The sequence below is a fragment of the Ursus americanus genome, chromosome 23, assembly GCF_024610735.1.
Source record: "Ursus americanus isolate L20-20 chromosome 23, mUrsAme1.1.p, whole genome shotgun sequence".
NCBI classification, from domain to species: Eukaryota; Metazoa; Chordata; class Mammalia; order Carnivora; family Ursidae; genus Ursus; species Ursus americanus.
This window is the reverse complement of record NC_142149.1, coordinates 38,776,068-38,789,995: the sequence shown is the minus strand read 5'-3', so window position 1 is coordinate 38,789,995 and position 13,928 is coordinate 38,776,068. Positions and strand designations below refer to the sequence as shown.

The 13,928-nt window shown below is 47.4% G+C and overlaps 1 protein-coding gene across 6 annotated transcripts in view; it reads left to right on the top strand.

Moving 5' to 3' along the window:
• Window positions 1-7,118, top strand: part of ADAP2 (ArfGAP with dual PH domains 2) — a 31,321-nt gene extending 24,203 nt beyond the window's left edge. For 2 of the 6 annotated variants that reach the window (XM_045773409.2, XM_087854626.1), the window contains exons 8-10: window positions 706-768; window positions 2,503-2,580; window positions 3,276-7,118. In XM_045773409.2, the coding sequence (XP_045629365.1) occupies window positions 706-768; window positions 2,503-2,580; window positions 3,276-3,725 (591 nt within the window). In that variant the 3' untranslated portion in view covers window positions 3,726-7,118. The remainder of the gene's footprint in view (window positions 1-705; window positions 769-2,502; window positions 2,581-3,275) is intronic. The other 4 variants (XM_045773415.2, XM_045773413.2, XM_045773411.2 and 1 more) reach the window with 4 other exon arrangements.
• The last annotated feature ends 6,810 nt before the right edge of the window (window positions 7,119-13,928 follow it).

Genomic DNA, 13,928 nt, shown 5'->3' with positions numbered 1-13,928 from the left:
ACTGGGATCCAGGTCTCCCGGCTCCTAGTCCAGAGCTTTCTCCACTTGCCCACTCTGCTAGCATTTCCTGTGGGCCTGGGTCCGACACCCCAGCAGCGGCCAGGTCGTAGCCAGGGGCCTGCTCCGAGGGCTCTGGCGTGTCTACATGTTAGCGTCATGGTGGAGTGGGAAGAGTACCAGTAGTGAAGCGTCTAGTGTCTGTCAGCCCTACGTGTGAATGCCGGCTATATCCTTCCAGCAACACAGTTTAGGGAAAATCGCCAGCCACTTCTCTGGGGCCTGGTTTCTTCAGAAGTCCAATGAAGATAATAATGTCCACCTCACAGGGCGGATGATAATTGCACCCAGAGCCTGACACAGGTAGACCCTCAGAATATGCCCCCTGACACCAGCAGGTTTTCCTCAGAGCCTTGCCTCTGTCTACCTCCTGGGGTTGCTGAAGGAATCCTTAGACTAAGTCCTTAAACCACAATTTGGCTCTGCTGGTAAGCTCTGCAAACATCCGAGATGCTGTCGTCTGACTCTGTTGAAATGTGAATGTTGCATCCAATACCACATTCCAAATATAACCCTGTGAACCATGAGCACACATCCTTCCCCATTCCAAACTTCCCCTTTGCTGGGGAGCCAAGTGCAGCGGGGAGCTTTGAACCCTTGGCGTGTGAGTCGGGGGGGGGGGTCAGTGTTATGTCTCTCTTCCCCCAGCTCGTGCCCCTCATCACCAGGAAGTACCTCAAACAAGGCTTCATGGAAAAGACTGGTCCAAAGGTACATTCCACCACTCTCTGTGGGACTTACGTGGCCCTGGTTCCAGTGGGCAATAGGGCAGAATTTGGGAAGTGGGAGACTGGGGGATCCAGGCGGTGGGAAGTGGGACGGAAGGGAAGTAACCCAATGTTTGTGAGTTCTTGGAGCAAAAGACCAAGTGGAGACTGGCGAGCTGGTGTGTGGTCTGGGATTGCTGCAGGTGCTTCTCCTGATCCTTGAGTACCCTCCTTTTTTTCTTTTTTTTAAGATTTTATTTATTTATTTGACAGAGAGAGAGCACAAGTAGGCAGAAAGGCAGGCAGAGGGAGAGGGAGAAGCAGGCTCCCCTCTGGCCAGAGAGCCCGGATGCAGGGCTTGCTCTCAGGACCCCGGCATCATGACCTGAGCTGAAGGCAGACAGACGCTTAACAGTCTGAGCCACCCAGGCAGCTCTGGGTATCCTCCTTCTTCAACAGCTTCTTTCTCCTCCCCCTCCCCCCCCCTCCTCCTCCTCCTCCTCCTCCTTCTTCTTCCTCTTCTCCTTCTCCTTCTTCTTCTTTAAAGATTTTATTTATTTGAGAGAGAGAGAGCTTGAGCAGAGGGGAGGAGGGGGAGTAGAACGAGAAGGGGAAGCAGACACCATGCTGAGCAGCTCAGTCTCAGGACCCCGGGATCATGACCTGATCCAAAGGCAGATGCCTAACTGACTGAGCCCCCCAGGCGCCCCAGCTTCCTTCCTCTTCTTTCCTCTTAACTCCACCTAACTGACCCCACTCCTGGGAAAGCACAGCTGAAAGTGCACTCTTTGGGGCGACAGCTTTTGCACTTTCCAGAACTCTTGCATGCTCTGTGCTGGGGGCCTACCAGGACTGTCCAAGTGAGGTCTGAGAACGCACACCTACACACACACACGGGCACCCCCCTTCCCCGCACACACACCCTCCCTCCAACTCAGCCTCTGCCCTGCTTTTGCTAAGCCTGCCCAACTCCCAGTGCTGCTCATTCCCACTTATCTATGAAGGAAGGGAAGACTGGCCGCTCTTGGGTCTCCCTTGGAGGGTCCGGAGGGGTGGTGGCTTCTGCTGTGAGGGCGTCTGGGGGTGAGGGGGAGCCCAGGCTTGATGCCGAGAGGGGCATGGCTCCAAGTCAAAAGGCTGGCTGGAGAGGGTCCTGGTGGTCGTGAGGGGAGGAAGGGGTGAAGGGAGAACGAGAAAGGAAAGCAGAGGTAACCTCCTAAAAAAACTCCGAAAGTAGCAGCAATCCAATGCTTTTTTTTTTTTTTTTTTTTAAGGTGTCCTATATGGACAGGATGGATGTTAAGACTGCAGGGAAAGGTGTTAGGCAATCAGTGTGAAAGAAAGCCTCTGGGCAGCTTAAAAAAACGAGTCGAAGCTTTGCCCATTTTATTTTCTGCCTTCACCAGCCAATGGCACAGCCACTCCCCAGGGGTTCTCGGCAGGGGCTTTCTTTCCCCTGACCTCGGTTAGAATTCCGCCCAGGCCAGCGCTGTCAGCACCGCTTCTCATTTCCCCCACTTCCTTTTTCTGAGACTTCTCGTCAGTAGCCTGAGAAAGAGAAGAGCCCCTCTTCCTACCTACAGAGGCGTCCAGAGGCACAGGGTGCAGCCGGCAGGGGGCGAGGAGGGGGGCAGAGCCTCCGGGAGGTGCGCTGGGGCCAGGGCCGCGCCCAGACTGGCTCTTGACCTCTGGGCTCCCCCGCTTGGCTGACCCTCCTATGAGCTTCCCTCTTTTGCAGCAGAGAGAACCTTTCAAGAAAAGGTGGTTTGCCCTGGATCCCCAGGAGCGGAGGCTGCTCTATTACAAGAACCCGCTGGTAAGAGCCACTGCCGGCCCCTCTCCAGTGCACCCCCAGACAGAGGTGGGGTCCGTGCTGGTGGGCGGGCACGTGGGGAAGTGGCAGGGCGGGAGAAACCTGGCGAGGAACACACCTCCCCCTTTGCTCGTCTCTAAGTCATCTCCTGTGCATAGAGCTTATCTCGTCCACCTTCAGGACGTCCTCTGTGTATCCGAAATGCTGCCAGTGTGGTTAGACAGGTTGCTGCTGGTCCTCCGGCTCCAGGGCTCACTTCTCACAGGGGCCTAGTGGTTAGGACTGTGGGCTTTAGAACTTGCGGTGCTGCCACTTAGTGGTACACCTTGGGCAGAGCACTTAACTCTCTGTGCCTCAGTTTCCGCCTCTGGAAAATAGGCTTACAACAGTGCCTTCCTCAGAGGTTGCCATGAGGATTACATGAGTTACTTAAGGTCAAGCACTTGAATTCTTGGTGCGTAGTAAGCTATCCATAAATGTTAAGTAAGCATCATTTTAACAGATCACGTGTGTGATTTCTTTTATAGTTTTATAGCCTTTCAAACTCTGGGTCCCACCAAGCAGAGATCTCCAGCAGAGACCCTCACTACACACATAAGACACCTCTTTCTAAAATGGAGCTTGGGGGGATGTCCGGGCTGCAGGTGCCGGTCGGCCCCAGGTGTGGCCTCCGATGACCAGGTGTCCTCCACCTTCAGGATGCCTTTGAACAGGGCCAGGTTTTTCTTGGGAGCAAGGAGCAGGGGTACGGAGTGTCTGAAGACCTGCCCAAGGGCATCCGAGGGAACCGCTGGAAAGCCGGCCTCACCATCGTCACACCTGAGCGGAGATTCGTCTTCACCTGCCCCAGCGAGAAGGAGCAGCGGGAATGGCTGGAGAGTTTCCAGGATGTCCTCTCCCGCCCCTTGACACCCCTCAACGTCCTCCGTAAGATGGGCAGCCTGGGCTTTGTTCTTTCGGCCAAGGGCAGAAGGCAGCAAGGGGCCTCGCAGGGTTCAGCTGGGAGCCCTGGAACCGAGGTCATGACTCCTGACTGTGCTTTTAGCATTTTCTTCTCTTCCTGCCAAAGAAAAGTACAGACGGTGCACATTGTTGCCAGGAAGCCCTCTCTGTGCACAGTTCTTCTGTGGGGGGCTCTACTCCGTTAGCTACCCACCCCCACCAGTCCCACTCCGCGTGAGAAACCCTGGCCTGTTATTATTAGCTACGGTCACTCGCACTGGGCAACTCCTGGGGTCGTGGGTTCCTCTCCACTCACCGAGGGAAGGCTATTTTCGGTGCCCTTCTCTTCTCTGCGTCCTCCCTTCTGACTGCTTCTCTCCTGCTCCTCCCCTTCACCCCAGATGTGTACAAGTAGGTTTCTGTCTGCTGAGAGCCCTGTTAAAAATGGGAAGATATTCTGAGCTGGAGCAGAAAACTTCTGGCCAAGGGCCTGGTTTGGGGGCACCAGGAAGAAGGTCTGTGTTGGAAAAAGGACAGACCAAGGAGATGACCCCACACGGCCCCTTAGGAGAAACTCTTGTGCCCTTTGAGTCAGGCCAGTATAAACCCACACTGTTTTCACTTTCCAAAATTTGAAAGCCAAAGAGCCTGAGGAACAGACTTGGAAGTTGTTAGGGAGCCCATCAGCTGGTGCTTTCTCTTCCCTGCAGGCCTGCGTGTCTGACTCTCTGTTTCTTTGTGTCTCACTCTCTACTCTGGTGTGTGTCCCCTCTGTCTCTCCCCCCATTGGTTGGTTTTTTAATTCTGGTTCTCTGTCATTGTGCCCCTGTCCCCTTGCTGTCCCTTCTCTCCAGTAGGACTACACTGGCACGGTTATCACCTCAGCTCTCTTCTTGCTCCCCTGGCAGCTGAATCATCGGAGAGGGGCCACAGCAGCAGGTGACCACTGGCTGAGGAGCTGGCCACTGGTCACCCGGAGCTCGTGGTAGGAAGGACAAGTTCTCACCTCGGCCTTGGTTGCCCCACAGGAGTGCCCCACCGTCAGCAGCCATGGCTGGCCCATGAATTCTGCCAAGACTGAAGCTTTGGCCTTTACCTGCTGGCTCCCTGGGCATTCCCACTGCCCAGCCCCCAGGTGTCTTAGGGGTCAGGCCATGTCCTCAAGGCCCCGGACCTCTGAAATGAAGGCACTGCCATGACGAGCCACCCACCGTGTCATGCAAGTGGCATGTTTGCTCAAAGAGAAAACAAGTTGATTCTGGCACTAACCATGAGGAAGTCATCCGACAAATCCAGGTGAGGTACATTCTATAAAACAGCTGGCCTGGACTCTTCCAAAGTGTCAGTATCGTGAAGGATAAAGTAGTGAGGAAGCTGTTCTAGATCAAAGAAGACTAAGGAGGCAGCAAAACACAATTCACAATTCTTGATTGGATCCTGGATTTTTATGCTTTTTTTTTTTAAGATTTTAATTTTGAGTAATTTCTGCACCCAACGTGGGGCTCAAACTCACGACCCTGAGATCAAGAGTCGCACGCTCCACCGACTGAGCCCGCCAGGCGCCCCCTGCATCCTGGATTTTTAAAAAGCAGCTATAAAGGACATAATTGAGATACCTGGGGAAGTTTGAATATGGATGTATGTTAGCTAATCGTGTTGTGAGACTGATAATTATGTTGTATTTGTGTAGGAGATTGCCTTGTTCTTGGTGGATATGTGCTGGTGTTCAGGGGTAAAATGTCATAATTTTTAGTCTATGACTGACTCTTAAATGGGTCAAAAAAGAATAAGTGTGTACATGTATAGAGAGAGTATATACATATCTATAGTGTGTGTGTGTGTGTATATGGAAGACAGGAAGTACACACACACACACACACACACAGGGGGAGAGAGAGAGAAAGCGAGCCTCTGTGCAAAATGTTAGCAACTGAGGAATCTAGATGAAGTATAGATGGGTCTTTGTTGTCCTATTGGTGCAAATTTTCTAGTGACACAAACGTGTCCAAATTAAACACTTGGAAGCTGGGGGAAATTTTTAAAGAACTCTTCAAAAGCAGTGTGTTTTCTACATGAATCAAAACCGTTCCTGGGAAAGTCTCATCTTTGTGCACATTTTGGAAGAAATGAAAACCCAGAGAACACACACACAAAAACAAGAACCAGGGTCCGGATTGATTATCGTCCTATTCGGAAGCAAAGAAGCAAGCCAAGGAGGCCAGTGCCCTGGACCCCAGGGCAGAGAGCTCTCCAGGGTGCGAGCCAGCTCCGGCCTTGCCGCCGACTTGAAATGGTCAGAAACCTCACTTTCCCACCTGCGTGCCTTGGTTTTCTCTTTCAAATGAGGAAGGTGTACTAACTACTGAAATTCCATGGACGCAACACATAGTTTTGAGCCTCTCCCAGGCGCCAGGCTCTGTGCCAAGCCCTGGGAATAGGGCGGGAACCAGATGGTCCTTGCTGTCACAGATGACAGGCTGCTGCAAGGCGACTCTTCCATGGGGCGGGACAATGCCCCGAGTGTTCAGAAAAGGAAGTGCAGCCCGCCGTGGGAGCCTGCAACACGGGGTTTCCCCTCACTGGGGGAGGGGGGCCGGGGGGCTCCGTCCTCTCCAGAAAGCGATGTTGCAGTTGAAACCTTGGAGATATTTACAGGTTAGTCACTGGGAAGACGGTGAGGAAAACACTCGTCTAAGGGAAGATGTTCAAAGGCCCTTAGATGGGAAAGAGGAACTGAAAGAAATCTGGAATGGCTGAAGTGTTAGAGAAATAGATCACCGAGGTCCCTGCTCCGTGACTCTTTGTCCTTCAGGTCACGAGCAGAACGACATTTGGTGTGCTCTTCATTTTGGTGGAGTCTGACCGCGTTGGGAGGGTGTTTAATAGAGTCTCTGCTGCTTATGGGGTTTTCCTACAGATCCCCCAGAGGACAAGCAACATTATTGGAGCGTCTTTCCGGAGGCTTCCTGACACCCCAGATGGAGATGGGGGTGCTTCCTCTTCTGGCCCCTTAAGCACCTTGAAAATGTCTGTTTCAACACCTGCTGGGTTGTATATTAAGGGTCAGTTTACTCATCTGCCTTTTTCACTACCCATGAGCTCGGTCTAGAGAGGAAGAAAGAAGTAAACGGGCAATCGCAAAGCTACTTGGCCTTAAGAAGCAAAGTCCGTGATCAGATTTGAAACTCAGGAAAGCAATGCAGCAACATAGAGTGTGGGAGGGAAGTAGAGCGACCAACCGGGGGGCCGTGGCGTAAGTCACAAACACCGCAGTCGTGCAATTGTGGGCCTGTGTCTGAGGCAGCACAGCAGCTCTCCTTCCCACCCCTCCCTTCTTACACATCCTTCTTCTGTTCAGAAAAGCAAGCCACACCTCTTACCCACCTTAAACCTTACATTGCTCCAAGGCAATGAAAATCATTGGGGTGCCAAATAAGAGACAGTTCAAAATAGGAGTGACAAGCCTCCTTTTTAAAATTTTTTACATTGTTCTCTACTAAAGTCGACTTCTTTTGTACTGTTCTGTAAATTTGAATACATAAATGGATTCCTGTAACTACCACCACAATCCGAATAAAGAATGGTTCCATCACCTCAAACACTCCCGGTGCTACTTCCCCAGGGCCACACCCTTCCACTGCCCCCTGCCAACCACAGCTCTGTTCTTCATCAGTCCAGACTGACATTTTTGAGGATGTCCTGTCAATGGAATCCTTCAATATGTAATTTTTGAAGCTGGCTTCTTTCACTCAGTATAATGTCTTCGAGAGTCATCCAAGTCATTGCGTGTATTAACAATTATTTTTTTTAATTTATTTTTTTTAATAATTCTTTTTTTTTTTTAAGATTTTATTTATTTATTTGACAGAGATAGAGACAGCCAGTGAGAGAGGGAACACAAGCACGGGGAGTGGGAGAGGAAGAAGCAGGCTCATAGCGGAGGAGCCTGATGTGGGGCTCGATCCCATAACGCCGGGATCACGCCCTGAGCCGAAGGCAGACGCTTAACCGCTGTGCCACCCAGGCGCCCCTGTATTAACAATTATTATTGCTGAGTCGTAGTGCAGTGTATGGATGTACCGTGGTTTGTTTATCCCACAGACTGGGACTCCGCCGTAAGAAGGAAGGAATTATTGGTACATGCAGCCATATCCATATTCCATATTCTGCTGGGTCATATGCTGGACCATTTCACATCCCCACTGGCAATGGCCTAGAGTTCCAGGGGCTCTGCCCGGAAGTCCAGTGCACTCTCCATGGCTCCACAGAGCCACGCGGAGAGTTCCAGTTACCCTGCATCTTCACCAGCACTGGGTCTTGTCAGTGTTCTTCATGTTAACAGCTGGAGTAGGTGTGTGGCGGTACCCCCGTGGTTTTCATTTGCATTTCCCTGGTGGCTGGCGACCCTGAACACCTTTTCATATGCTTATCTGCCAGCCTTGTGTCTTTGGGGAAGTGACTTTGTATCCCTGTCTCATTTTTTAAAGAATTTATTCACTTTTTAAAAAAAGATTTTATTTATTTGAGAGAGAGACAGAACACAAGAAGGGAGAGGGGCAGACGGAGGGGGACGAGCAGACTTGCCGCTGAGCAGGGAGTCGGACATGGGGCTCGATCCCAGGACTCGGACATGGGGCTCGATCCCAGGACTCGGACATGGGGCTCGATCCCAGGACTCTGGGATCATGACCTGAGCCAAAGTTAGACACTTAACCGACTGAGCCACCCACGTGCCCCTCATTTTTTAGTTGTATGGTTTCTTTTCTTTACTGTTGAATTTTGAGAGTTCTTTATACATTCTTTTTTTTTTTTTAAGATTTTATTTATTTATTTGACAGAGAGACAGCCAGCGAGAGAGGGAACACAAGCAGGGGGAGCGGGAGAGGAAGAAGCAGGCTCCCAGCTGAGCAGGGAGCCCGATGCGGAACTCGATCCCAGGACCCTGGGATCACGTCCTGAGTCGAAGGGAGACGCTTAACGACTGAGCCACCCAGGCGCCTCTTCTTTATACATTGTCGATATCAGTGCTTTGACAGACATGGGATGTGCAAATATTTCTCCCCAATCTGTAGCTTTTTATTCTCCTAACAGTACCAGTGAAGTCTTCTTAAGGCATGGCGGTCAGGGTTTATGACTTCCTTTGTTTTTTGCAGACTTTTATTGGTGACAAAGTTAGGCATTAAAGATGGGGTGTTTGGGCTTATGTTTGGATCTTGTGAATTCATATGAAGTGGAGTGGAAATAAGGATGATGTTCATTTAATGACTTCTCCAGCCCCTAACAAAATGTGCTTGGTCCCTGAAGGAATCCAGTAAGAGCAAAGCAAAGCACGGGTACATGTTAACAGCGGTCCTACCTTATTTCATCCATTACACAAATTCAGAACTTGTCCTTACCCATCTAACTTAATAGTAGAACCCAGTGTCACAGGGATGTGTATTAACACATCTGTGTTGTGTGTGTGTGTGTTTAAGATTTTATTTATTTATTTTAGAGCGCACATGGGCTGAGTGAGGGGGGAGTGGGCAGAGGCAGAGGGAGAGAGAGAATTTCCAGCAGACTCCCTGCTGAGCACGGAGCCTGACTCGGGCTCGATCCCGATCCCAAGACCGACGCAACATCTGAGTTGGACGCTTAACCAGCTGACCCACCCAGTCGCCAGTTAACGCATCTATTTGAATTTAACAATGATGTCAGATTCTTGGACAGAAAATGAGTCTGACTTGCCTGACTGGTTTGATTTGAGAACTGGCCTTGCCAATTAGGTGTGACAAGTATTTTGCATAAATTGGATAATCTGCAGCTCCCAAATTTTAAAGAAAATACATTTCAAACATAGAAAAGTATCTTTCCAAAAAATATTAGATTGACTAAAATGTATTGAAATGAATCATATTCTAATTTTTCTAGCTCTTTTTGAGTGTATCAGGTTTAACAAAGTGACTCATAAAAGAGTGACTGGTTTAATTGATAGTAATTTGGTAAGTCTTGGCAAAGTTTTGTTAGCATACCTCTCAGAAAATGAGAAAGTGAATACTTCTTTTTTTTTAAGTTTTTATTTATTTAATCTCTACACCCAACATGGGGCTCAGACTCATGACCCAGAGATCAAGGGTTGCTTGCTCTTCCAACTGAGCCAGCCAGGCACCCCAAGAAAGTGAATACTTCTAATGATTTTTGCAATACAGGCAGTTTCAAATTCTTTGTTCTCAATAAAAAATTAAAGGAAAATCTAATCAATCTGGTCAGCTGAGAGATTACTAAGTAATTTCTGATAATGGATCACTATGTGTTTTTTTTTTGCTCTCAGAAAGTGTTCAACAAAATATATGACATTGTTGTCATTTATATATGTGGACAAGATTCCTCAGCACTAACATTTATAAAAACAAAAAATAGGAATATAATTTATTACTGAACCTTGTTTAATTCTGTTGTTATGTTCAGCTCTCATATAACTCAATAGCAAAAAAAAAAAAAATACAATTTAAAAATGGACAGAAGGGGCGCCTAGGTGGCACAGCGGTTAAGCGTCTGCCTTCGGCTCAGGGCATGATCCCGGCGTTGTGGGATCGAGCCCCACATCAGGCTCCTTCTTTATGAGCCTGCTTCTTCCTCTCCCACTCCTCCTGCTTGTGTTCCCTCTCTCGCTGGCTGTCTCTATCTCTGTCGAATAAATAAATAAAATCTTAAAAAAATAAAATAAAATAAAAATGGACAGAAGACCTAAATAGATATTTTTCCAAAGAAGATATGCAAATAACCAGCAGGTGCGTGAGAAGGTGCTTAATATCATAATCATCGGGGAAATGCAAATCCAAACACCAATGAGATATCACCTCGCTGTGAGAATAGCTATCAAAGAGACTAGAGATAACAAGTGTTAGCCAGAATGTGGAGAAAAGGGAACCCCTGTGCACTGCTGGTGAGAATGTAAATTGGTGCAGCCACTATGGAGAACAGTTATGGAGGTTTCTCAAAAATTAATAATAGAACTACCGTATAATCCAGTAATCTCATTTCTGGGTATGTCTCTGAAGGAAATGCAATCACTGTCTCAAAGAGCTACTGCCCCCCGTGTTCACTGCAGCATAATACACAATTGCCAAGACATGGAAACAGCCTCTGTCTATATTAACAGATGAATGGATAAAGAAATTGCACACACACACCCCTTTAGGGCATTACGCTAACTGAAATAAAGCAGAGAAAAACAAATACTGTATGATCTCACATGTGGAATCTAAAAACGCTGAACTCAGAAACACTGAGTATAGAATGGTGCTTGCCAGGGACTGGAAAGTGGGGGGAAATGGGGAGATGTAGGACAGAGTATCAATTTCCACTTATAGGATGAATAAATTCTGAGGATCTATTGTACAGCATGGTGATTATTGTTCACTATTCTGTACATTTGAAAGTTGCTAAGAGAGTAGATCTTAAATGTTCTCATCAGCCTCGAAAAAGTGTGATTATGTGAGATGATGGAGGTGTTCCCTAACCGTATTATGGTAATCATTTTGCAATATATATGTGCGTTAAATAAATCATCATATTGTACATCTTAGAGGCAATGTTACATGTCAATTGAGATACTTCAGTAAAGCTGGAGAAAAAAGTAATGTTCGCCCACAGATAAATGCGTTTTTAAAAGAAACCAGCCCATCCATCTCATTAAGAGCTGTAATTCCAAAAAATTTTGACTTTCTGTTTAATAATTATTTATATAAACTTGTATTTGTTTTGACTGCTAATAATAAGTTTTTAAAATATTTATTTCAGACAGAGAGAGCATGAGCAGGGAGGGGCAGAGAGAGAGGGAGAGAATCTCAAGCAGACTCTGAGCTGAGTGTGGAGCCCAACACAGGGCTCGATCTTATGACCCTGAGATCATGACCTCAGTGGAAACCACGAGTTGGACACTTAACTAACTGTGCCACCCAAGCGCCCTGACTGCTACTACTAATTTTAATGATAATCCATAAGAAAAATTTAACAAGAGCCTTTTTCTTATAGGAAGTAAAACAGATTTAAAATTATACACACACACATTTTTATTGCAGAGAATTATTACAAGTTGATAAAAAGTGATTACAAAAAAAAAGACTTTCATGCGTAAGATAGATTGCCTTAGAATATCATTCTGTGGAATTGGACAACTTAGAAGAAATGGATAAATTCCTAGAAACATACAAACTACCAAAACTGAAACAGGAAGAAATAGAAAATTTGAGCAGACCTATAACCAGCAAAGAAATGGAATCAGTACTAAAAAAAACTCCCAACAAACAAAACTCCAGTGATGTGGGGAAACAAAGGAAAAGAAAAATTAAATTTCCTTACTACTTACAGCCCATCGACAAGCCCTTGGAAGAGGCAGAGTAACATTCCTCTAGGAACTCAGCTGCCTCGATGTTAGGACTTTGTTAAGGGCAAATGGCAATCTTAGCCCAACCCCCAGGACCCTGTAAGTCTACTTTAACATATAAAAATTCCTTTGGAGGGGCACCTGTGTGGTGCAGTCGGTTAAGCATCTGACTCCTGGATTCCGCTCGGGTTGTGATCTCATGGTCCTAAGATCGAGCCCGCGTTGGGCTCCATGCTCAGCTGGAGTTTGCTTGAGATTCTCTCTCTCCCTCTCCCTCTACCCCTCCTGCTCATGCTCCCTCTTTCTTTCTCTTTTTTTTCTTTAAGATTTTATTTGTCAGGGACGCCTGGGTGGCTCAGATTTTATTTCTTTATTTGTCGGAGAGAGAGAGAGAGAGAGCACACAAGCAGGGACAGCGGCAGGCAGAGGGAAAAGCAGGCTCCCCGCTGAGCAGGGCCCTATGCGGGACTCCATCCCAGGACTCTGGGATCATGACCTGAGCCAAAGGCATATGCTTAACCAACTGAGCCACCCAGGCATCCCTCTCTCTCCAAAATAAATTAATCTTTAAAAAATAAAATTTCCTTTGGAAAATTCCTTTATCTCTACCCCCCCAAGATATATGTTGGCAATCATCTCCCAAGCATATGACTCACCAATATACATCTGAAGGATCTCATGACTAAGGCTTTATTAGTAATAAATAACCTTTTTCTAATAATAGCTAGTCCCCTCAAGGTCCTAGAAACTTGCTTCCAAAATTCCTTGGAGACTTTCACTATCCCTAACTTTCTCCCAACTTGAAAGTATATAATGGGCCAGTCCTAATGAGCCCAGCGCAGCTCTTTCTGCCCAGGGGTCCTGTCCTCGTGCTCTCATAAAACCACCTTTTTGCACTCAAGACGTCTCAAGAATTCTTTCTTGGCCGTCAGCTCCAACCCCATCTTGGGGCGCCTGGGTAGCGCAGTCCTTAAGCGTCTGCCTTCGGCTCAGGGCGTGATCCTGGCGTTCCGGGATCGAGTCCCACATCGGGCTCCTCCGCTGGGAGCCTGCTTCTTCCTCTCCCGCTCCCCTGCTGTGTTCTCTCTCTCGCTGGCTGTCTCTCTGTCACATAAATAAATAAAATCTTAAAAAAAAAAACAAAAAAAACCAACCTCTTTCCTACATCACCAGGACCAGATGACTTCACAGGTGAATTCTACCAAACATTTAAAGAGGAGTTAATACCCAGGCTTCTCAAACTATTCCAAAACAGAGAAAAGGAAGAACATAGTTCTCTGGAGAAGGTGGAATGGAAATGCAAATTTCAGGAAGACGAAAGGATGAGAAAATTTCCAACATAAATGAAGAACTTGTTTGTGTATTTTTACAGCTAGGGCTGACTCCTTCCACTCCTACCCCCTTTCTGGTAACCACTGTATGTTTTTGCTTGAAACTTTCAGGAATTGTCCAAGAAAAAGTTTGAAGACCACTGGTTAATCCACTCTTTCAAGAAACTTGGGTGTCTAATAGAGAAGAGAAGGAGAGGTGGCTAGAGGCATGCTTCTATTAAAGGAGATTTTATTTTATTTTTCTAAAGATTTTATTTATTTATTTGACACAGAGAGAGACAGCCAGCGAGAGAGGGAACACAAGCAGGGGGAGTGGGAGAGGAAGAAGCAGGCTCACAGCGGAGGAGCCTGATGTAGGGCTCGATCCCAGGACGCTGGGATCACGCCCTGAGCTGAAGGCAGACGCTTAACGACTGAGCCACCCAGGCGCCCCTAGAAGTTCAGATTGTTATATATGGATTTGTTTCTTTAATTTAATGACCAATCCCTTAGTTTTACTTGACCAAGAAATTTGGATCTGAAGTAGATTTCTTTCGCTATTTTTTATTTATTTGTTTTTATTTATTTATTTTTTTAAAGATTTTATTTACTCGACAGAGATAGAGATAGCCAGCGAGAGAGGGAACACAAGGAGGGGGAGTGGGAGAGGAAGAAGCAGGCTCATAGCGGAGGAGCCTGATGTGGGGCTCGATCCCAGAACGCCGGGATCA